This window comes from Haliotis cracherodii, unplaced genomic scaffold (assembly GCF_022045235.1).
Source record: "Haliotis cracherodii isolate W230 unplaced genomic scaffold, xgHalCrac1.p SCAF_9, whole genome shotgun sequence".
NCBI classification, from domain to species: domain Eukaryota; kingdom Metazoa; phylum Mollusca; class Gastropoda; order Lepetellida; family Haliotidae; genus Haliotis; species Haliotis cracherodii.
The window spans coordinates 33289679-33316071 of NW_027266343.1; the positions used below are offsets into that span (position 1 = coordinate 33289679).

Below are 26393 nucleotides of genomic sequence, written 5' to 3' on the forward strand. Positions count from 1 at the left end.
ACATTCATTGGTAACAGTAACTCGAACAGGTGAGGTGAGGTGAGGTGAGGTGAGGTGAAATGGGGTTTACCATCGCGTTCAAGATTGTTGCACTTATTCAGCGACGTCCAAACACGTGTGTGTGTGGCTGCTTTTATTAGTCTAGACTGTTTTAGTGTTAGGCAACTGACATAACATGGGTACCTAAACGGAGACACATTATGCTGACTACGAGCAGTCCTGTTCTTGCTTTATTCCCTAAGTGCCGAGCGCCGGTCACGGTCGCGATGACCCTCCTATTTCAGTGGCACTACAAATTATGCATGTATGTCGTACGTTCGTTGGATCTTTATTGACAATCTCGATCGGTTAAACGGCCCTTAACTTTCTGCTTGAAGCTTGTAATCGACATTAAAGAACATGAATTTTGATAGAAAGTCTGACATTTCCATTGTGAAGACAATTGGTCAAGAGCTTAATATCATGATGGATGTTTTAACCAGCTGATGGGCTTTCCTGAAACGAATGTCTTTCAACAAGTCTATAGAACAAATAGACATCTTTTTTGCAGACGCATTAATCATATCCGAAGTGTGTGCACGAAAATCGGTTTGTCCATAACAGCCTGTTGGTTTTTATACAATACGGTCGATCGTACCTTTGGATCTGCAAGGCACAACCCCGAACGCTTTCATCAATACTATTTCTGTAGACTGCTCATTTGAGACACCTCATCATCGACTTAACCTAAATTTCATCAATTTATTGTCGGTATCCGAAGGCAGTCAACAGAAAAGACAGCATTTGCGTTGACTCGAACCGCTTGCAGCACTTCACGTTGCCAGTTATACAAGAGCGATCCCCATCCTTGGTCCCGAATCTGTTGCGCCATACACTACGCATTAGAGAAAGCTAACGATGTGTATCCATAGTAACAAAGGCAACCAAATGGTTTAAAAATGGTAATTTTTATTCATATCCCATTTGTGTAAAACTACTGTACGGATAGAATAATGGTCGGCGGCATCGTGGAAATCTCGTTTCATGGTGGATCGCTTTACAAGACAAATGAGATATCAAACAAAAAAGCACGACTCAGAGGCCAAGAAAACAGTATCGGTTTGCAATTAAATGCATTTGAAGACTGGTTATAGTTACACATTTTTAAAGGCATTTTCTGCATCTCATCTTCTCAAAATCGTGCCTTCTATCAAATGTCAGTGAATGGAGCCTGATTAATATTTACGACAATTGTGGGGGAAGATTTATGACACTAACGAGCTGCCCTTTATTTTCTTAGAGAGATATGATTCCAACAAGCGTCAGCGTTAATCTTCGTTTTTGAAGCTAAACAGCAACAGTAACGGTGAACAGCACTATAGCAAATAATTGATCGATCCAATGATCAAGGTTCAATTTACAAGCCAGTGTCACATACAAGTAGATTCTCTGTCACGTACTGCAACGGTTAGAAAATGAAATTTACAAAAGAGCAAACTTTGGTCCTCCGTCACGAATCACTGCGTGTCATGTCCTGCCTGTAACTCCGTGCCTGTCTGCGGTGATCCCCGAACAAATAACAGGTCAAAATGGTGGCATGGGTCATGTAGCGAGGAACGTGTCCGCGTCCCACCTGATTTGAAAAATATGTCTGAATGGTCGCACGCACCACACCAGATTGCAGAACATGTCAAAATAGTGCAAACGTTACACCTGCATGTGTCAAAACGGTTGCCCGCGTCATTCCTCACAAGTACATGTCTGAATGGGTGCACGCATCAAACTTGACAGGGACACGCCCAAAAGGTTGCACGTGTCATACCTGACAAGTACATGTCTAAATGGTTGCACGCATCACACCTGACAAGGGCATGTCTAAATGGGTGCACGCATCATACCTGACATCGACATGTCTAAATGGTTGCACGCATCATACCTAACAAGGACATGTCTAAATGGTTGCACGCATCATACCTGACATCGACATGTCTAAATGGTTGCACGCATCATACCTAACAAGGACATGTCTAAATGGGTGCACGCATCATACCTGACATCGACATGTCTAAATGGTTGCACGCATCATACCTAACAAGGACATGTCTAAATGGTTGCACGCATCATACCTGACATCGACATGTCTAAATGGTTGCACGCATCATACCTAACAAGGACATGTCTAAATGGGTGCACGCATCATACCTGACATCGACATGTCTAAATGGTTGCACGCATCATACCTGACATCGACATGTCTAAATGGTTGCACGCATCATACCTAACAAGGACATGTCTAAATGGTTGCACGCATCATACCTGACATCGACATGTCTAAATGGTTGCACGCATCATACCTAACAAGGACATGTCTAAATGGGTGCACGCATCATACCTAACAAGGACATGTCTAAATGGTTGCACGCATCATACCTGACATCGACATGTCTAAATGGTTGCACGCATCATACCTAACAAGGACATGTCTAAATGGGTGCACGCATCATACCTGACATCGACATGTCTAAATGGTTGCACGCATCATACCTGACATCGACATGTCTAAATGGTTGCACGCATCATACCTAACACGGACATGTCTAAATGGGTGCACGCATCATACCTGACATCGACATGTCTAAATGGTTGCACGCATCATACCTAACAAGGACATGTCTAAATGGTTGCACGCATCATACCTAACAAGGACATGTCTAAATGGTTACACGCATCATACCGGACAAGGACATGTCTAAATGGTTGCACGCATCATACCGGACAAGGACATGTACAAATGAAGTGCAGAACGCGTTAAGAAAGGTTAGAACCTATGGCATGACCATGGCGTTTGGAAACTTGTTCAACACTGAATTCTCAGACAAGTAATAAACGAAAGCAATACAACAAGAATGTCACATCCGCAGGTCAGGAAAATGTGACTTGGCGTTTCCCATATTACAACCAACTACCAGTGCAGCGGGGCGGGGGTGGTCGTGGAGATGAAGGCGATGTCTCGATATGCCAATACTCCCTCCATCGGAAAACAACGTGAGACCAATTCTTGGTATCAGTCATCGTGTGGAACATCGAATTAAGGACTTTGTGCCATTAATTTGGTTGTATCTTTGTTCAATGGCTTGTGGTGGCGCACCCTGAAGAAGTAGTTCATAGAGCCGGATGTGACGTTTACGACTTACATGAAGAATGTCCTCAATAGCTCCGTAACGATGATCGTGATGTGTAAATATTTTACATTCAAAGTCAAATTGTCGACTTGAGAAGTTCAGCTCATCATTTTATCGTACTATGTTGGCAGTGGTCTTCTCTTGAGCCTGTATGTAATTACAGCATCTTGAAACTGTCATCTCTAATATCTTTATGACAGATGCTCTTGAATTTGTGCAACTATCATTGTGTCGTACTATCAGAAAATATATATTGTCACTGAGCACAGGATACCATATAATCGTTACTGTTATATGATAATATGATTATAGTTGTTTAATATACAAAATATGTTTGATATTTGAACGTATGATAGATTCCATATTACTACCACAATGATATTATATCAATATTTTACACATGTCACTCAATATAACCTACAATCAGTGGAATAGCCTCTGGTTTTTAGCTAAAAATGAAGATCACATTGCGCACACTTTGAGGTCACGAATAAATGTCTGAAACAGCATGAAACACACTAACTCACTCACTCACTCACTCACCCACTCACTCACTAACTCTCATCCGACCTCCCCATGGTCTAGTGGATAGAGCGTCTGCCCAGAGACAGGGGTTCAATCCCCGGCCATGTCACACCAAATGTGCAACGGTTAAAATATGGTACATGGTGTTACCCTGCCTTGTGCTCGGCGTTAAGATGATAATTAAATCCCTGGTTGGCCGGGAGTCAGTATACTGTGTCTGAGTGGGGTATTCACGTTAAACTGCAGCATGGTATCTCAGTGGGGTACTACTACTAATAGGCACTAATCCAGACCAGTACGAGCGACCAAACACACAGACACATGAACATGTAATCTTGAAAGCGACTGCCTTCCACCCATCTCTTTCAAACTCAACCCCAACTCACTCATGTGGCGATAAGACTCATTCACACATGGAAACATCAATGATCTCACCTGTGTACTATGTTCCGACTCCTGAGGTAATCCAGTGCTAGAGCTATCTCACACAGATACAGTTTGACGTGAGTGTCGGTGAAGTCCACTTCCTGTTGCATGTGGTACCTGAGGTCGCCTCCCAACAGGAGGTCCACCACCACGAACATGTCCTCCTCGTCCTCGAAGGTGAACCACAGGTTCACCAGGAACGGGTGGTCCAATGTCCTCATGATTTCCACCTCACGCAACACGTTCAAGATGGCGTCCTTCCTCACGCACATGTTCTTGTTCATGTATTTCATAGCGAACATCTTCTTGGTATCCTTCTTCTGGACGATGCATACCTGGAACAGATCCATGTCAGTATCAGAAACATGTAAAAGTGTCTAGGTACTGTAGCTCACCAAGTACATAATGCGTGACCTGAAAGTTCTTTGTGAGTGAGTGATTTGGGTTTAATGCCGCCACCTCGCCAGTCAAAATCCTGTTGCTTTTGGACTTCGTCAACTAGACTGGATATCGTCACAGTGTCCTATTGTTATGATGAGTGAGTGAGTGAGTGAGTGAGTAGTGTTTAACGCCGCTTTTAACAGTATTCCAGTCTTATCACGGCGTGTCAGCTTAATGTGGGAGGAAAGCCCGAAGTGATGCAGGTCTCAGACGTTTACCACTTCGGTGAAACCCACGAGCATGGGTATGGTGCTGACAAACCTAGAGACATTATCGGGGCGGGATTCGAACCCACAATCATAGGTTTCCGGCGTGCCCAAGAGACATAACTCTGCACAGTGAATTGCGGCGCCTTAAAAGCTTGGACGACAGGGCCACCCGTGCCCCCCTTAAGTTCTTTGTACTGTAACGTAACTTTAAGGACGGTCGCAATGTCGCGTTTTAAACAATTTGAATGCCGTCTTTTCGCAATTCACCAATCACCAAACATTTCATGTCACTACAATAAAAAACGAAAAATCGTAAACAGGTGCTACGTTTTTCTCTAAGAGTTTAGAAATTTTCAAAGTTTACTGCTTTGTATCTTGCAAAAACATTTTACAGGCACGAACATTCCTAATTGTGTGTTACAATATTGTGGATATTGAACTCTGGAATATATAAGGTAGATATATAATACAGTGAAATACTTCCGTAGAAATAGTAACATATACAGAATATATCATAAAATACATAAACTAGAATGTGTTTTTACTCATATGTTTCCCCCATCCTGTTTTTGATACATTAGTTCATGTTGTGAGTGAGTGAGTGAGTGAGTGAGTATGGTTTTACGCCGCTTTTAGCAATATTCCAGCAATATCACGGCGGGGGACACCAGAAATGGACTTCACACATTGTAGCCATGTCGGGATCCGAACCCGGGTCTTCGGCGTGACGAGCGAACGCTTTAACCACTAGGCTACCCGACCGCCTCAGTTCAAGTTGTGACTATAAATGTGTGTGCATGTCCGAAAAACAATTCAGCTGATGATCAATGCATACTCGTGAATTTTAGCCTGGAAATATGCATTAGCAGTACAGTTTCGGCGAAACTTGTTTGAGACTAAGTCCAAATAGTTTCCATAGAAACACAAGACATTTCTAAACAAATAATTGAAAAATATTTGGAGCATGTTGTCATTGCACATGTATAGTTTCATACAAAAATAACATAGCCTAGAGTTTTTTAGACTGCGTCCAAATTGTTTCAATGGAAACACAAGAAATTTCTAAACAAATAATTGAAAAATATTTGGAGCATGTTGTCATTGCACATGTACAGTTTCATACAAAAAAAACATAGCCTAGAGTTTTTTAGACTGCGTCCAAATTGTTTCAATGGAAACGTAACAAAACAATATTTTCAAAAGGTACCAGTTAAAATGATGAGCAATGTATATGCCAAGTTTCGTTGAAAAATGTTAAAGTTTTCCCAGTTATGGCCAAGAAACGACCCATACCCTTGTTTGAGACTAATTCGAAATTGTTTCCATGGAAACGAAATGATTTTTAAAAAACTTTAAAATAACAAAAGGCATCAGTTAGGCAGATAAGCATATGCCAAGTTTCGTTGAAAAACACTGCACGGATTTCAAGTTACGGCTCGGAATAGTATGGGAACGCCCACAGTAACGCCGACGCCGACTGGAACCCACCCAAAAGAAAAAAATATGTCCCCCTCCCTTTGTAGTAATTAATACTGACAGTGTACAATAATTACCGAGAGATGTTTTAAAAAGTTGAACATAAAAAATAACACTGATGTCATTGAGCATAAATTGCACTAAATATACATGTTGAATAATCAAAGTTAACTATTTGGAAGACAAACTACATGTTAATACTGCAAAGAAAAGTCTGGATCGAAAAATGACCTCTAACTTACAATATAGGGTGGCTCACTAAAGTTCAAATGGCATTATATCTAGGGCATCAAACAAAGTGATTTACACATACACATGATAAATCTTCCGACAAATACAAAAAAAATGATTTCATGTCAGCATTAGAAGAACTACAACAACGTCTTAAATGAGTATGAAGCACATTTGTTATTCTAACCCTAAACATAAAACAACAAGGTGAAAAATGTATTTCTGGTGTAATACTATACATGAAAGAAGAAAGTGGAGCAGAAAGTCTACATAGCAGAAAGGTTATTGCATACAGCTGAAGCTAGAGCGTCTCTGGTATAAAAGAGTGTTGGTAAGTGGCAGTGTGTTAAGCATTGTACAGTATTGTTTCTATGTCTAATACCATGGTGACCAAAGTTGGCATTTCTTGGTGGTAAAGGGTCATTCAAGTTAGCTGAACCTGGGTGAGTGAGTGAGTGAGTGAGTATGGTTTTACGCTGCTTTTAGCAATATTCCAGCAATATCACGGCGGGGGACACCAGAAATGAGCTTCACACATTGTACCCATTTCGGGAATCGAACCCGGGTCTTCGGCGTGACGAGCGAACGCTTTAACCACTAGGCTACCAGAGCGCCACTTAGCTGAACCTGACCTTACAATTTTACATAAAGTAAATGGTAACTTTAGTTTGCGCCAGGCGAATTCCTTTTTTAACAGTCTGAAGCATAATATTTTTCTGCGAGAATTTATATTTCCGAAACAATCCCCCTCCCAATATGAAATGGTCGGTCCCCAATGCTGGCTCAAATTTACATGCTTTGTGAACTCCTAAAGAAATGTGACACACATCGTGGCATATTCCAAAAAAACGACCATGGTGTTACAAATTCTTCTAAAATTTCATTTTCATCCAAATTCAGAGAAATAATTGTCATATGACTCACAACGAACACTCAGTACACGTGTACCTTTGTAATGTCCTCTTTACAATCATGAGTGTCTGACCTTAACCTCATCACTAACATCAACCCATCGTTGTTGTTTGTTGCTCAGCAAACTTTCTGATATATGACGGCGGTCTGTAAATAATCGAGTCAGGACCAAACAATCTAGTGACTGACATAATGAGCATCGATCTGCGCAAAATTTGGTCGGTTGGTTCTTTAACGCCGCACTCAGCAATAGTCCAGCTATATGACGGCGGTCTGTAAATAATCGAGTCTGGACCAGACAATCCAGTGATTGACATCATGAGCATCGACCCACGCCATTGGGATGGATGACATGCATCAACCAAGTCATCGAGCCTGACCACCCGATCCCGTTAGTCGCCTCTTAGGACAAGCATGGTCGCCTTTTACGGCAAGCATGGGTTGCTGAAGACCTTTTCTACCCAGGAATCTTCACGGGTTACATGTACCTGTCCAAATGCTGAAATACCTCACGTCATTTTCTGTAAACTCACGATCTCCAAGCTACTGTGAGCTGAAATACATCGATGCCCAACGGATATCCCCCGCGTCCCTCACTCATTCCCTTTATCAGGTAGATGGCATAACGAACTCATAAGCATGTCTTGACGTCCTTCAGGCTGATCGATACCTAATAAATTCAGAACCTTATTTGATCTGTTTGCCATAATAACGCCTTCGCGTTTGACAGTTATAGGCTACGGTGATAAAGCTGTATGGATTTCCCAATTAGTCAGCAGAGTATAATGGCACATTGCAATTTCATCAAACCATCAACAGAAAACTGTTATTAAAAAGCCAGCGAAGCACATTTCTCCCTCAAATAAGTGCGTTTTCATGCCGCGTTGCAGTGTTGCACTTACACCATGTTGTTTTTAGCTTAATGGAGGAGGAACGCTCAAAGCGGTACGAGACGCACACGTCCGCCACCAACACGGGCTTGCTGACAAAGTAAGGTTCGTAATGGGGCAAAATGGGATTCGAACTCGTACTTGGAAAATAATGCACCGTAACTTCTTTATGACATCCTAAATTACCTCGCCAGTCAGAATCCTGTTGCTTTTGGACTTCGTCAACTAGATTGGATATCGTCACAGTTTCTCTATGTTCAGATGAGTGAGTGAGTGAGTAGTGTTGAACGCCGCTTTTAATAGTATTCCAGTTACGTCATGGCATGTCAGCTTAATATGGGAGGAAAGCCCGAAGTGATGCAGGTCTCAGACGTTTACCACTTCGGTGAAACCCACGGGTATGGTGCTGACAAACCTAGAAACATAATCGGGGAGAGCCGGATTCGAACCAAAATCATAGCTTTCTGGCGTGCCCAAGGGACGCAACTCTGCACAGCGAATCGCGGCGTCTTAGACGACCAGGCCACCCGTGCCCCCTGTTCAAGTGAACAGGTACATATATCGTCATATGTTTGTATAACTTTGGCGTCACATCTGTCACCTATGATGCTGTAAACATTCACGCTGTGTTAATTCAGCGGAAGACTAGGTGTCTAGCCGTTAGTGCTTGTAAGGGTGGACTTAAATGAGGATTGGATGGTTACAATGTATGATTGTGGCTGACGGTGTTCACACACCCATTCGGGGCGATGGGGTAGCCTGGTGGTTAAAGCGTTTGCTCGTCACGCCGAAGACCCGAGTTCGATTCCTCACATTGGTACACAGTGTGAAGCCCGTTTCTGGTGTCCCCCGCCGTGATATTGCTGGAATATTGCTAAAAGCGGCATTAAGTCATACTCACTCACTCACCCTTTCTTAATATTCAGGGATGATCTGATTATCTACGATAACTCAATATTGCTCATTCAGCCTACACGTTCTTTGTTTGTTGTTTCCAGCTACATGACGGCGATCTGTAATAATCGAGTCTGGACCTGACAATCCAGCGAGTCTTTACTCCGATCCCTTTCGTCTCCTCTTCCGACAACCATGTCTAACCAGGATCTTTAATGTGTTTCAACGTACGCTTATTGACTCTTTGGATAGTGATGTGTCAACTTTGCAGGAACCTTTCCAGTACCCACTGTTGAAATTCTTGACAAGTTAATATATAGCATACTCTGCAGTATAGTAAAGGAAGACATTAGTAGTACTCCAGTAGAGACGCATGTCAATATTTGCACTTATTTTTCAATTACCAGCTTCCAAAGTCTTTTAAAGTTATACAAAATGTTAAAGGAAGAAGTTACCAAGAAGTGCTGACGGTTTAAAAGTCACACAATGTAGCAGCGACACAATCCCCCAGTGCCAGGGAGCTCAGCCCTGGGCTCTCTACAAAGTGAGGACATTCCGGGATCTGTTTCTCCGCACCCACCGAGCTAGATCTTTGCGCTACTCGACGTGCATACATGTCGACCCTGCTGTCAATTATACTTCTGTTAAAACTGGTGGAGTTAACTGATATCATTAGTTGTCCCTTGAATAGTCATGTTCGTAGACGTTCAACTTCAAGTACGTTACATCATGGCAATATTACTTCAAAATTATACACATCATACTGATATGGCCCATTCCAAGCAGATGCCTCTTCATTTCAGCTGTCAGTTCCGATTTTTCAAGAGACTCACGTGTAAGACCTTTTGGAGTATGTAGACCATTAAATTCAAAAATAGAAAGCAACGCAAGTTTAAGGGGCAGTTAAATTCATGGGTTGTGATCATCACGTACAGGATATTATTTCATCAGTTTAGGAAGCCTGCTCTATTCTCTGACACCCGCCTCGGTCATCATCATCATCATCATCATCATCATCATGCTTTATTATCTTTTCGGGAATTTGATTTACATCACAGATCATTACAAAATAATTTGGGCTTATCACTTTTCACTCCCCTTTATTTATACTAGACCCGCATCCCATCTATTGTTTGGATGCTAGGCCAAACGGAAGCGGGTTCTCGTACGGATGGAATATCCCCTGTTGTGACGTCACCCATAGAATTCAGAAGGCATAAGGCTAACAGAATGTCAAAAAGAGTGAACTATTAAACTATGAACAATAAACGTGTTCACTAACACGAATACTTTTATACCAGAAGGAATACCAATCAAAAACTTCCCCCGGAAGTAAAGCCTAAAGGCATCCGTTGCAATAGTTATGGGGAGTCGAAGGTAAATAATGATGTTGTAATATAAAGCATTAGGATTAATTCTACACCAGCGTCCTGGTCGACGCCACCTTGCATGCGACATGAGACACGTACGGACTTCACATCGGGAAGGTGTAAATGTAAAATTAAATACAGTTCGGGACACGGACCTTAGATAGATGTTATAATGGGCTCCGCAATTCGTTGAGTAGAGTTGCGTACCTTAGGCGTCCCAGCATCCAAGGATTTGTCTTGACTACAATATCAGCTGCTTTGACAAGTTTCATCAAAGTGGTAAACGTCTAAGACATGCATCACTTCGGGCTTTCCTGTAACATGAAGCTGGCACGCAGGCGTACATGTATAACGAAAATGCTGTTCAAAGCAACGTTAAAACCACATCTGACAATGCTGAGTTACTGGTGAGCTCTCATAAATGCGGAGTCGTCATGGGGTTTTTTAGTAATGCTCTGCATGACCTATACAAATAAGGGCTATATATCACCTTCATAAACAATGAGCTGTCTTTTAAATGGCATATTATCTAATGCCGAACTGTTCAAAGCTGGTGTACCACAGGGATCGGTGTTGGGCCCGTTCCTGTTTCTTATGTATATGAATGATATAACTGATACATTGTAATGTTTAACGAGATTATTTGCTATTATCCTTGGGAATATCATATCATAACACTGAACATATAGAAACTACTATGACTGGCAATTTAAACACAATTAACAAATGGCCAATTCTTCGTCGTATGGCGGCAGCACTGCAGTGCGGCGTGGGACAACAACCTAACACTTGCATGTTCATGAAAACTGCCGGAGAAACCTGTACTGCCGGTAGGGTTGGTCATGCTTACCCTTTTCGCGAAGACCTGGTGTTCATATAATTTCAACTACAATTTGACCTTGTACGCCAAGTGGAATCAGTTGCAGCAGATAATCGCGACTGGTTATTCTCTTTCGTTGGCGTTTTATATTTATAATTCCGGTTAAACAAAATCGATTCTTTATCCACAAAAGAGCTGCATCGAACTCTGAAATACTTTTGGAATATTGAAAATGTTAAAACACACAAACACTGGGTGTTACATTGTCGTCATCAGGTCAAGATCTATATGTTTATAGCAAGAAGAGTAACTGGTTTACCAAGCTATACTTCTGTTAAACATTTATAATTGGAAACTTCTTGGGTGCCCTTATCTGAACGTACCCCACTGTCGGGTCACACATAACTCACAACCTTAGAACTGCTCATAATATAACCATGCCTTTATTACCTATAAACATTTCTGAATCCTCGCTTAAACCATCCTCTATCAAAAGAATATTAAAACCTACTTTCGATTCATATTCAGTTTAAGAACAGAATATCTATTGTTTCACCATATTTCTCATGTCGTCTAAGGCGCCGCGATTCGCTGTCCAGAGTTGCGTCCCAGAAACCTATGATTGTGGGTTCGAATCCCGGTTCGCCACGATTATGTTTCTAGGTTTCTCAGCACCATCCCCGAGCTCGTGGATTTCACCGAAGTGGTAAACGTCTGAAACCTGCATTACTTCGGGCTTTCCTCCCACATTAAGCTGACACGCCGTGATGTAACTGGAATACTGTTAAAAGCGGCATTAAATGGCGTACTATACATCGTTCGTTGTTAGGCTCGGAACTTTTCAGCCACCCCCACAACCAGTAGTAGTTTCCCACCCTGTTGACGGGCCTACTCAGTCTTCTGTCACGCAGCAACACTAGCCTCCATCCTGTGGGTTGGCACTTGCCGTGGCCGACAGTGTATATTACATTCTTCTTTCCTACCCCAGTAACAAACTACGTCTAGGCATCATCTGTTGCGTATTAGATGATGGGCGCTTCCTTTGATCTCGCCTCCAACCGTGATAGAATAGGTATTAATGAGTGGTTATCCTGAAATCATTAGGATAATAAACCCCAGACCTGTTCTGGCCAGTGAGGCTTACATGTAGTCAGTATTGATGTTTCAGTTACATGGTATGTTCTTTTGTGTTAAGACTGGAATTTTCGTGTTGTGAAATTCAGAAAAATGCTCTTTTTGAGTTGCTAATTTCACTGTTCCTCAACAGTGTTTTAGTATGCAAATATTCGGAATCAGTATTTATTAAACATTTTGCAATGAACGTAAGATTCATCTATTAACATAAAATATCAATGCCAGAGAATCACCAGCCTCGATTATCTGCCGAAACAGATTCCATTGGGAGTAAAAGGCAAAATAGAGGTGAAAATTAAATGAATGGATCACTGAAAATCAGTGATAACACCTGGTATTCCCTAAGACGGTAAGTTTGTCCTGCTCAATAGGTAACACCCGCCCCTCAAACGTGTTGAACCTGTTATCCGTAAACCATGAATCTGGTCAGTGGACAATGCTTTGGGATAAACTTTTATCGATATACGACGTACTTTTTTAAAATAACAAAACAAAAAACAACAACAATGAGAAAAATAGAAAATGGTTTCCTGATACGCCACACCTAAAAACATTTAAAATGGAAGAAAAATCTTAAAAGCGTTATTTTTTTAGTCCTCAGAATGCCATCCTGGTTTTTCAGCATTTATAATGTGCAAACAAAATGTTAAACCACGGGACTAGACGATCTTAAAAAAAGTGATCAGTGAACAAATGCCAACAGATTCAGTTAATCTTCTACAAAATGTTTTCTTCAGTTATTTTTTAAACCTATCGACAAGGGCTTTTCACAGACAAAAAAAATCCGTAAACGAAGAAATAGAAACGCAGGGAAAGATAATAAACGAGATGTTTTACCAAATATTGACCAACTGCAAAAAAAACAGATGGCAGCTTGAATTGCCTGAAAAGAAGTGAAATAACATTCTACATATTTGTGGGAGTATAGCACCATAATAAGCCCCATTTAAAAAATAAAAAAATATCCATTTGAAAATGCTAGAGACTCTGACAATATGCCATGCTTTATATAACATCCGTCGAATTAGGTGCAGCCTCCTGAAAAAGGACAAGGTAAGGTTCCTTTTTGAACAAATCGAAATGGCAAATTTTAAATTACGGAAATCTTTAAAATAGTCTTTTGAAGGTTATCAGACATAATATTATTGATAAGACTGACAGCTTGACATTGTTTTTCAATCATTTGCATTTATTTTCCTAAATAAACTTTTGGAACTTTGGGAAAATACGGAAATGTGAGCGGTTCTGTGAACCATGGTGATTAGTTCATTTGTCTGAACTGCCTTTACTAACAGCTTCTAAGAATACACCTTACAGTTCTACTCCTGTTCAAATAGTAGAACACATTAAACGTCAACGCCAACCGTCATCTCGACCATCTTCCCTGACAACCGGGGGCAAAAGGCAAAATAGCGATGGAAATTACACGAATAGACCACTGAAATCCAGCGATGACACCAGGTGTTCGCGAAACACGCTGTGATAACCTCTAAATGAACGTTTTCTTACATTGAGCCTTCCAACAACACCCGGTGGTTTTCATAATTATTTCTAAGTGTCTTCCCAATTCCTTTTCGCGAACACCTGGTGTCATCACTGATTTACAATTATGCATAAATAATTTTCACCGCTATTAGCTTTAACGCCCGAAGGAATATGTCTCGGAAGATAATCAACACTGATTATTCTTTTGCGTTGACGTTTTATATTTACTCGGGACGATTGTACTATAAACTGTACGATTCATAGGAGTCCAGACCCGTGAAGATCCGGGTTAGAATAGGTCTTCAGAAACCCATGCTTTCCGTAAAAGGCGATTATGCTTGTCGTAAAAGGCGACTAACGGGATCGGGTGGTCAGGCTCGCTGACTTGGTGGATGCATGTCATCCTATCCCAATTGCGTGATCGGTTCTCATGATATTAATCACTGGATTGTCTGGTCCAGACTCGATTATTCACAGACCGCCGTCATATTGCATGATTATTGATGAGTGCGGCGTTAAAACAACCAACCAACCAACCAAAGGAGTCCATCTTCACAAGTAGTGAACCACTGAAGTAGTAGACCACTGAAATCCAGCGATGACACCAGGTGTTCGCGAAACAAGCTCTGATAACCTCTAAATGAACGTTTTCTTACATTGAGCCTTCCAACAACACCCGGTGGTTTTCATAATTATTTCTAAGTGTCTTCCCAATTCCTTTTCCCGGTGTTATCACTGATTTACAATTATCCATATATAATTTTCGCCGCTATTTTAGCTTTTACGCCCGATGGAATATGTCTCTGGTGCCGGTTCTCCACAATGTAAAATTTGTGCGTTCCGACGAAAGATATAAATACATAACTTCTTTGATTATTTTAGAAAATGACACTGACTCACGTCTATCTCGAGGGACTGACAAAGAGCCGACTGACAATAAGAATCCTATAGGTCAATAGGTTGTCTGTATGACTAGTTTGGACACAATTGACCCAAGAAGGCGTGCTGCCGTCTAAGGCTGGTGTATACTAAAGTTAAATATCATCTAAACGTTGACATTTATATCATTAAACACGATTCACAACTTGACATTTCTGGAGATGAAATGTTCGATCACCTCATAGTATATATACCGGTGTAATGACAGACTGAGTAAAAGATCAATACATTTATTCTTATCCTTTTCGCGAACATTTGTGTCATCACTGGTCCATATATATCATTTTCAACACCAGTTTGCCGTTTACGCCAAAAGGAATCAGATAACCTAGACAGATCATTCTCTGTCGTTGACGTTATATATTTCCCAGCTGTATCACGCCGGGGGTACCAGGTAGCGGCCTCACAAATTGTACCCATGTGTGGAATCGAATTCGGGCCAAGGCTATAACCACTGCTCTACCCTATCACCGAAACGTTGAACAAGGCGACGTCGGATGAAGTCGACCAACGACTCCCCCAATACGTTCTGCATTGCAGGAGGTACCACTTCGAGTATGTTTTCCGAAAAAAAACAATAACATAAACCAAAAACTAGAGCCACGAATCATGAAGCTCATATGATTTTGTATCATATCTTATAATATACAGATCAAAGCGATATAGAAAATAAAAGCAATAAATCCCTTTCCATAATCACAAGAAATCTCCATCGTACGATTCCAAACATACCATATGCATTTTGTTCATAAATCACTATCCAGTAACGATGATTACCTGTATTTGTGAAACGGTCAGTTTATCCGGCCAAACCGGTGGCACCGTCACAAACACATGCAAAGGCAAATCAAGTGTTCATATGAATAAACCCGGAAACATATGGTACACATTCGGATATTATTTTGTCACTTCAGTGTCAAATTTGGAAATGGCCTCGACATGTCTACCATCAAACCTTGTGAAGTTTTGAAAGCTTTAGTAATACCCCCAGGTGTAACGTGATGAAACGAGACAATCGGGAGACAGAATGGTCAAAATAGACAAAAGTAACTCAATTTACTGTACGCGTTTCGACACATGGTCATGTTCATTGTATGTTAAAACTCAGATCTGAGTAATGTGAGAAAACTGAATAGCTTTAGGTTCTACTACACCGAATCAGAACCAGTTTGGACAGTGCGGTTTTCGTAGGGATCAGTGCAGATCGAGAGATATCTGCAGGCTGTGATTGGAGGATATTCTGTAAGATTTTTATGTCTTTCAAATGTACATCCATCCAGTTATTAAAACTGACCATGTTTTTCCATATTTAGTACTGTCTTTTTCAACATGATGACTTATGCTGAATGTGACCACAGCTTTTTTCAAGTAGGTGCGAAACTGGGGGTGGTGTGTTTCGCTTCCTGTACTCGGAAAAGGAGCTAGCTAAGCTAGTCATTTTTTATTTTTTTTATTGCTGCTCTAAGGCCAAGCTGTGCACACACGTACAGGTAATAGCTGTTGAATGCTTAGTTATTTTATTTTTTAAATATAACGTTACTATAGAAGTCTATGGGAAAACATTTGGTTGTGTGTAACCTTTAGGAATCAGATAGTTACAGTTCATATCTATTGCACCTACAGGATTAAAGGATACACTAAGACATGCTTGACAATATCGTTAAAGCATAAACATAGGATACGTGTATAGAATATGTGAGAAGGGGATAGAAGGAAAAAACATCAAAATACAGTACATATGAATGTATCTATTGCAAATGCCATGATGATTTGCTCACGTTGTTGAGAAATGGGCAAACAGACACAGTGACTTCTATATGGACTCATTAGCGCTCTAGTATCTATTCGAACGGTGATCACGTTGAAAGAGAAATAATCTCTCACAGTCCCACTTCAAGGGTCGTGTTACTAGGAAAATGTGTGACGTAACAGTGTAAGCTCACTGGACCACGGACAACGCATCATGACAGGTGAACTAAACGAAGGTGGTGAGGTGGAATGGGGTTTAACGTTGCGTCCATGATTATTGCACTTACATAGCGACGTGCATGCACGTGTGTGTGTGTGGTTGCATGCACATCGCTATTTAGTTGGGCTGCAGAAGCCACCCAAACTGACATCATTACAATCTAGTTTCCATGAGAACGCCAAACTAATGAACTTAGAAATTCTAAATGTCAAAAGGCGCCACAAAATCCTTGACTCAATTGCGTGGAAATCACAATGAAGCTGTCTTGAATGTCGTTTAGTGCTGCATTGAAAACAAAACTTAACCACCGACTTACACTTAACGTATATGTTCCAGTGAAACTTCTGGAATCCGCTTACACCAAAATGCCTATTGAGTGAGTACAAGCAATGTAGATGTCGTGGATAAGCACACATGGTTTCGGCCTGGAACCATTGTTTAACGAACTATAGGCCAAGTAATTGAAAACCCATGTTGCCAGAGCGCAAACGCCAAACGCCAGAGCAAAGACCATCATTTCTAATAACGAGCACCACGTAGGAATGACTCATGGAGAGTAGGCACAGTATATTCCAGAGTATATGTCAGACGGTATTATAATAGGATGTTTTACGCAGTAGAAATGGTAAAATTAATTGGGCTTCAAAAGTAAAGACACTTTGCATATAATACTTCACCTTTTATCTCAGAATTTGCGTTTCGTGTGAGGGTAATATACGGTTGGTTGGTTGGTTTGTTGTTTAACGTCGCACTCAGCAATATTCTAGCTATATGACGGCGGTCTGTAAATAATCGAGTCTGGACCAGACAATCCAGTGAGTAATATCATGAGCATCGATCCACGCAATTGGGATCGACGGCCAGACTTGCACGATACATCATTCTTAATAATTATGCCCTTTAAAACCATTTGCTCGGATATATATGAATTTGTTTCAAATTTAGAGAAGCCCTGGTTCGTTTTAGATGTAGCTAAAAAACACAAAAAAATAGAAACAGGAAGATTTATTCGGCAACCATGAGACCTGCGCGTGTGTAAACTATGTAACTGCAAGATGAGAAGATGAGTTTCAGTTTGTTATGATTTGCAATGCTTATAGTGCCATCAGGGAAAATATAGTTGTCAAAAGATGTATGTGTATCGTCCTCGTTGTAAATATAATGAGCTGATGTCTTCCTCTGATCCATGTACAGTAAACTACTGTTATAACGAACTCAAAGGGACTACTAACTTTAGTTCGTTTTAACCGTAGTTCGTTATAAGTACATATACAGCATGACTACAGCAAGTAGTCGGGACCAAAAAGTATGTTCGTTATATCTGTCAGTTCGTTATAAGCGTGTTCGTTATAACCGTAGTTTACTGTATAATGAGAAGTCTTTCAGTTCACGTATGTCACGCAATGTTTTGGGACAATGTGAACTGAATTAACATAAAACGTGTATTGCCCTCTTCCTCCAGTAAGCCACGTTGTCAACCCACGTGTGTGAAGGGCCGATGGCCTCCTGTGGAATAAACGTCTCGATAATATTCCAGTTATCGTTAATGGCTCAGAAAACGCATTGTATATTTTAATCTACACAGGTGAATCATCTACGGGGGGTTCACCACGGATGCACAGTGTTTACAAACAGGTCATTTGTCCATGTGGCTCTGTATTGCCATTGGGGCGGTCGGGTAGCCTAGTGGTTAAAGCGTTCGCTCGTCACGCCGAAGACCCGGGTTCCATTCCCGACATGGGTTCAATGTGTGAAGCCCATTTCTGGTGTCCCCCGTCGTGATATTGCTGGAATATGGCTAAAAGCGGCGTAAAACCATACTCACTCACTCACTCACTCACTGTATGGTCATGACCTTATTCCATTTAGCGTTACCTTAAGGGGGATTTCCAAAACGGACATCATGTCATGCACGTGCAGTTCTTGCAACAATTTCTACGCGGGGACACAATTGAAGATGGGCCCTAGGCTCCAGCACTTACAGGACGTCGTGATATAGCTGGAACACTACTAACTGCGTCGTTCACCAACATTCACTCAATCACTCACTCTTGCAATTGACTCGGGGCGGTCGGGTAGCCTAGTGGTTAAAGCGTTCACTCGTCACGCCGAAGACCGGGTTCGATTCCCGACATGGGTACAATGTGTGAAGCCCATTTCTGGTGTCCCCCGCCATGATATTGCTGGTATATTGCTAAAAGCGTCGTAAAACCAAACTCACTCACTGCAATTGACTCATGACATTATATTTCTGGGGAGTAATAATTCCCGCATTTTTTTCAGTTGCTGTACATTCGTGAACTGACAAACGCTCCTCCGCCTTATATTATTCTGTTTGAGGCGGACCACCAGATCTGTCGTATGACTTTAAGAGTCTAATATAAAGTCTATAAGTTAATTACCACGATAGCAGGAGGTAGAAGATAATTACTCCCAGTATTGATGTACTCGAATGTATGTTAATATTCGGTAATGTAGGCGATCAGCCCCATAATTAAAAAAACAATATATCGATGGAAGGTCCGCCATTGTACATTTCATGAATTAATATTAATATAAGTATAAGTTATCAAAAAATGCTATTAATTCACATCAAAGTGGTTCTCAAATTTCTCTAAATTAAAACCATAAACTACATTAGTTAGAGATGAATTCACAGAAAATACCGTGAGGTATTTTACCATTTGGACATGTATAAGTGACTCGTGAAGATCCGGGGTAGAATAGGTCTTCAGCAACACATGCTTGCCGTAAAAGGCGAATAACGGGATCGAGTGGTCAATCTCGCTGACTTGGTTGATACATATCATCGTATCCGAATGGCGTAGATCGATGCGCATGATGCCAATCACTGGATTGTCTGGTACAGACTCGATTATTTACAGACCGCCATCATATAGCTGGAGTGCGGCGTTAAACAACAAACAAACACATCGGGGCCCAAATTTAATTCAAAATCAGCAGATCAACAAAAACGTGCTATTACGATACTTGCTAGTCTAGTTTGTTTACAGGCCGCCGTCGCATGGCAGAAGTGCGGCGTCAGGAAACAAACAGATGTTTTTTTTATTCAATGTGAGTGGCGGGTGCTACTGGTTGGGCATGACATGTTTACCCTTTTGGCGAACATCTGGGCACATCTCTGATTTTCAATTAAACATTCGTATACTTTTCCCCGCTAGATTGTATTTTACGCCCAGTGGAATCCACTGGTTAATCTCTGGCCTTGACGTTTTATATCCACATACCTCAGGTAGTTGTGTTGTAGTGGTATTGCTGGATTTCATTGACAACCGCAAATGATCCATAATATAGTTCGTACAACAGGTCGGTCGATCTTGAGGCATCATTTTATAGTTAATAGGAATAAGGTATGCAATTTGATATGGAACATCTACATTAGGGTCATGACTGCTGCCAGATCGTGTTGATGGCCACGCGAACTGGTGATGGACTTATGTGTATCCAGATCAGGGCTTCTTACCGAGTGACCTCTCACCTCCCCCTCATCCCCGCCAATGCAGTGCCGTGTATTTCGAGGTGCCAAAGCTGTGTTTCCTGCTCCTGTCAATGCCCGGAGATCATCTACAGCTTGCCTCTCATCCTCCCATACAAATTCTCCAACAGACTAGTCATCTGGCCCATGGCCGTGTCATTACGTCAAATCAACCCTCCGCCAGAACAATACTCGGCAAGATGGTTCTTGAAGTAACTCACAACGAACTGAAAACCCTGAGAGGAGATTTTCAAGAGTCTATTAGTGCAAAGAGTAGGTTTTGATTCCGTGACTAATTTGGAGCACTTGCTGTCTCGACCCTGCTTTCTGTGAATGCAAAAAGTGGTGACTATTGTGTACAATAATGTCCCGTGTCACTCGGTGCACCAGAAGTTACCGGGTACATATATTCACAATTCGGTGTGAGCAGCCCTCGGAATTCACGCTAGCCTGTGATATCCGGGATAGAATAGGTCTTCAGCAACCCATGCTTGCCATAAAATGCGACTATGCTTGTCGTAAGAGGCGACTAACGGGATCGGGTGGTCAGGCTCGCTGATTTGGTTGATGTATGTCATCGTATCCCAATTGTGTGGATCGATGCTCATGATGTCAATCACGGGATTGTTAGGTCCAGACTCGATTATTTACAGACCGCCGTCATATAGCTGGATTATTGCTGAGTTTGGCGTTAAACAACAAACAAACAAACAAACAAAAACTAAATTGTGCTGAGGACACGTAAACATCCGATGATGGTTGTCCTCGTTCACAAGAAGCATTTTGAGGCTATAAGTCCGAACCAGTTGGTAAGGCTGCAACTCAGTTACAGATTGTAACTGAATAAAACTGAGAGAAAATGTAAACACAGTGAACATTTTTGCCATAAGGTTTACACTAGACCATTGGACTAGCCCAACAGACAATAATCTCTGAGGCTGGTGAGTTAATATCTTTTTTGCTGTTTAAGGCAATATTTCAACCGTACCACGACGGGGACTATAGTTCAGTCGTGACTTGAACAAATCTGGGGAATGACCTGTCGTGATTCGCAAACGCTCTAACCACCCTACCACTTCCTACAGAAATATTTAGAGGGTGTATCACTAACCACAAGAACTACCCTTGAACATTAAAGAACTGCATATGCGTGTGCGTGTGGTGTGCCTTGTCCCTTGATATTTCTGGAATCTCTAACCCAACTCGATCTTTCAGCATCTGTAATTTTCAAATTCTTTTTAAATTCCATCGCTAATGTTGTGCTATGACACATTCATGTACTCTCTTGCCAATACACGACCCATAATGCAAAGTTATCAAGCTATATCTATAAGCAGACAGCATCTGGTCATCACCAGCTTATAACATGGCCAGGTTCCACCAACATCAATAGAACGCATCATGTAAATCTAAGCCCATGCCCGCTAAAGTTACCCTGCATTTGTTCATTAAGGTTCCTGTCTGAAGCAAGTTGACCTGACCCCGTATGCCAGTTATGATCAGTTACCCCCATCCACTTGTAGGCAAATGCTATCATCTGCTTTGGATCTCTTGGAGGCGGTTTCGGCGTGGTCCGTTCACCCTCACTGACCTTTATTGACATACGTGTCCTACATCATCAGCCGATTGGCGCTTCGATTCCCATTTCCCCTTCATGTATCATATGGTCCATAAGCCCTCAACAGCAGTCGATGAAATTCCAATCATTACTCTATTACTGCTGACGAAGGGAGGAAGGGTAGTGGGCTGCAGCAGACGACATACATCGCCGAGCAGACGACACATGGAACAGTCCGCCCTGAACTCAAAAGTCCACTCTTTCATTCATCAGCCATTTAAAGGAGTTTATCGCCTCATCCGGGTACGATTCTAGCAATTTAATCATCTTCACAAAAGCTGTCAAAGAGAGCCGTGGCAACTGACGATAGAGATGTGCGTTGTCATGCGAGTCGAAGGCTATCTCGATTAGGCCGTCTTACACAGTGGTGATAGCCCCGGTCAATACCTGTGAGAGAGAGAAGACCTCGGCAAATCGTCGCTTTCGCAAGATGGGCAAATCTGCCATACATCATTACAGCCAGCAGCCTTCCTGTATTGCGAATGGTCGAACAGATCTGTCAAGAAGAGCTTGCACGCAATATTACAACCTGACCTCCACGTTTTTGCTAATTTTGTGTGTCCTTCATAACTCTTTGATCAATAAGCGGGGAAAATGCCATTCTAATAGGAATATTGGCAAATACTTAATGAACTCGATTCAGTCATGGTGTTCTTTATAAAGATTCATGATCACGTGGTCTTTTGATCTTTTCGACGTGTAGTTATCTGCAAAGGAATGTTTTCTTCAACTTTTGAAGAATGAGAGTGAGTGAGTTGGGTTTAACGCCGCTTTTAACAGTATTCCAGTTATATCACTACGTGTCAGCTTAATGTGGGAGGATAGTCCCAAGTGATGCAGGTCTCAGACGTTTACCACTTCGGTGAAACCCACGAGCACGGGTCTGGTGTTGACAAACCTAGAAACATAATCGGGGCGAACCGGGATCCGAACCCACAATCATAGGTTTCTGGTGCGCGCAGGGGACGCAACTCTGCACAGCGAATCGCGGCGCCTTAGACGACTGGGCCACCTGTGCCTCCTTTCGAAGAATGGAAAATGAAGGTCGAAGTCAAGGTCACCAATCAAAGGGACATCTGAGCTTTGAAAGCCCTGCAGCCTCTTTCTGGTATTTCTGGTATTCAGGATAGTACACTCCTTGTCCCTCTCCCTACCCCCCCCCCCCCCCCCCCCCCCCTCAGCTATAATCAAAACTGTGGTAAATATCGTTTATGAAAAAGCAAGTTTCTCATAAATCTTAGACAAACATACTGTTGTCGATTCATTTGACTCACATTAGATTCTACTCAATCGTATCAACGGATCCAAAGAAAGAGATGCACTGCCTGAACCCTGTGTTGTATTATTGCTCATCCTAATATGGAACTCGATCATTCACACTGCATAAAACATGTACTATTATAAGATTTTATTACCGACTTTATCTATTCCAAGCGGATGTATGTATCATTTCATTTTCTTGATATTATCCTTAAAACTGGAATTAAATGAGATATCATTCCATTCACCTGATATTATTAAAAAGGATGAGTATTGACATTATTTGAAATATCATTTCGGCCTCTCGATAATATTATATTGAAATTCGCCCGCCGTATCAGCTCAACAGATGAGACGGCGATATGAATAAAGGGAAATTTAATAAAGTTAAAGAGAGACAAAGCTGCGAATTTGGTGTGTATTCTGACCTGGGCCTTGTAATTTGAGCAAATTGTTATTTCTGTAATCATTTCTGTCAATTTTAGATTGATTATAACATTTCGTCTGCAGACAAAGTGTTTGAACGACTTCAATCCAATTTACTTGGAGTCAGTTTGAAGTATAGGTCAAGTCAGGATAATTTGTGCCTTTTACGAAACCGGGGTATTGTATCGTATTATATTTAGTCATTAACATTGCTCGCGAAAAGACCCCGTTTTAAAAGACGTGTTATATTTCCTCGCATCATCCTCAACGTAGTAGTAGTAGTAGCAGCAGCAGCAGCAGCAGCAGCAGCAGCAGCAGCAGCAGCAGCAGCAGCAGCAGTAGTAGTAGTAGTAAAAATAAAAAAATGCAGCAAAGAGGGTTTGGGTGATCCTGGCACAGTCAGGCTGGTTAGGCTCATCATCAGCTCAGGGCCCTTGCCCCCTCTACACGTAGCCCAGACAGCGAATGGGACTTCTCCCAGGAAGCGCTGCCTATTCAAACCTACCAAAAACGTTTTGAAAAATGTGAAGACTCCCCAACACTTCAGCCTTCTGCATTACCCAGATTGTCAGAAGGGCTGTATTCTTGGCAGCAAACCCGGGTACTCTCCCAATGGCTGTCAACCTAAGGCACCGAGAACAATGGGGAGTCGGACACCTTGAACTTGGTACTTGGGATGCAAGCGTGACATTTCGAAAGCGAGGTCCGCATATTTGCCATGTTTTCCCTCAATCTTGTCAATCACATAAAGGGACAGAAAATTCAAATGATATAAATGATTTCATTGGATTTATCAAAAGGGACAAGATCAGGTTTGTTGGCCTGGATAAGTCTGAGGCTGTAAATGGGCCTATTCCAAAGAATTTTGTATTTATCATTTTCAATGAAGCTTTCTACATATTCCGGGTCGTACTATGGGTGGACCTCTGAGTCAAAACCACAAGCATGGCGAAGACGGTAATAAAATGATCGAGCTACACCATCATGTCGTTTAGAATACTGTGTTTGTGCCAAAGCTGGGCATCCACTGACAATGTGTTTGACAGTCTCATTAAATTCATTACATAATCTACATTTCATATTTACATTTTGATGCAAAATCACACATTGACGGTTTCAAGTGGGAAGTAACTGGTCCTGAGCAGCAAACCGAAAGCCTTCTGTTTCACTTTTCAGGCCAGAGGACTTCATCCAAGCGAAGGACCTTCGCAACACACTGCACATAATCTCGATGCAGTGGTCGTCCAGCAGTACAGAACCATCAACAAAATCAACACCGACATTGAGATTATGTCCCACATCCTTGGCTCGTTTTAGAAAACTGGGGAATGCCTTGTTTTCATTATGAGTCTTGACATGCTTCACAAGAGGATCATCAGACAAATAAATGTGTGCAAAAGTGCACAGAACAATTCTATCATGAAGAGCCCCAACGTTAATCAAACCACATTCTCCCATAATGATTGGTAAATATAAGCGATTGAGGGAAGAGCGAGGGTGGTGGGATCTATTGTCTGACATGATTCTTCGTGTGAGGGTGGCAATACCCTGAATTTCATGTTTCGTCCAATCAACAGCACCAAAAGAATATGAAAGGACGGGTAGGGCATCACTATTTGTGGCTTTTACTTTATTGCGAGCGTTCAGCTCTGAACACCAGATTTTCTTAAGTCTACATTTGTACTCTGCCAGAAGTTTTTCCTTCATATGGGCATTCTGGAGTTTGTCCCTAAACTGCATCCCTAAGTACGTATAGGCCTGACCTTCCACGAGATGGTCAATAACTCCTCCTCCAAGTAAACTGACTGATCCTCCCTCTTCTACCTTGCAACGTTTCAGATGAAGAGTGTTGCATTTGTCGAGTCCAAAGGACATGCCGATATCATTATATCGTGTTGGGGATCTGTGCTGTTGAGGCCAGGATAATAACCTTCCTCTTTGCTAAGCAAAATGCTTAAAGGATTTAATGACAAACATAAAAAGCAAAGGACTGAAAGAATCGCCCTGAAACAACCCTCTTCTAATAGAAATGGGTTCCGAAGTCACCACCTGCCCCTGCGAATACATTTCAAGTTGAATTGACCAGCAATTCATTAAAGACTTGAGTAAAACAAGAAGTCGCACGGGGAGGTCAATACATTCCAGTGACTTCAAAATCCATTCGTGAGGTACAGAATCATAAGCTTTTCTGTAGTCTATCCAACACATTGAGAGGTTACGGTGGTAAGTTTTAGCCTTTTCAAGGATCATTTTCTGAACCAGGAATTGATCCTTACAACCCCAACACCCCTTTGTGCTCCTTTCTGCTCCTTGTAGATGACGTCATTCGAAGCTCAGTACGATGACCAGAGATCTATAAGACACCCTGTAAATAGTTTGTAGTGTGTGTTCAAACAAGTAATTGGGCGGAGGTTTTTAGGGTCAGTCAGATCACCTTTCTTTGGGAGAAGTATTGTTCGCCCTTTGCAGAACCAAGGCGAAGCATCCCCTGCATCCACAAGAGAATTAGAACAGTGAAGTAATGGCGTTTGGACACGAGGGAACAGTTTCCAATACCGGTTTCGAATACCATCAGGCCCTGGCGCCGTATTAGATTTGGACTTTTTAATTACATTTTTTCAGGTTACAGGTGTTGTTGTTATTCTTCTTATTATTGTTATTATTATTGTTGTTGTTGTTGTTATACAAGTGTAAAGTGTCATTGCACTATA

The 26393-nt window shown here is 41.6% G+C and overlaps 1 protein-coding gene across 1 annotated transcript in view; it reads right to left on the reverse strand.

Annotated features, from left to right (window-relative positions):
- LOC139452682 (serine/threonine-protein kinase 32B-like) overlaps positions 1-26393 on the reverse strand; it is a 146845-nt gene that overhangs the window by 19902 nt on the left and 100550 nt on the right. Inside the window, exon 3 of the mRNA XM_071234226.1 lies at positions 4122-4447. Within this exon, the coding sequence (XP_071090327.1) occupies positions 4122-4447 (326 nt within the window). The remainder of the gene's footprint in view (positions 1-4121; positions 4448-26393) is intronic.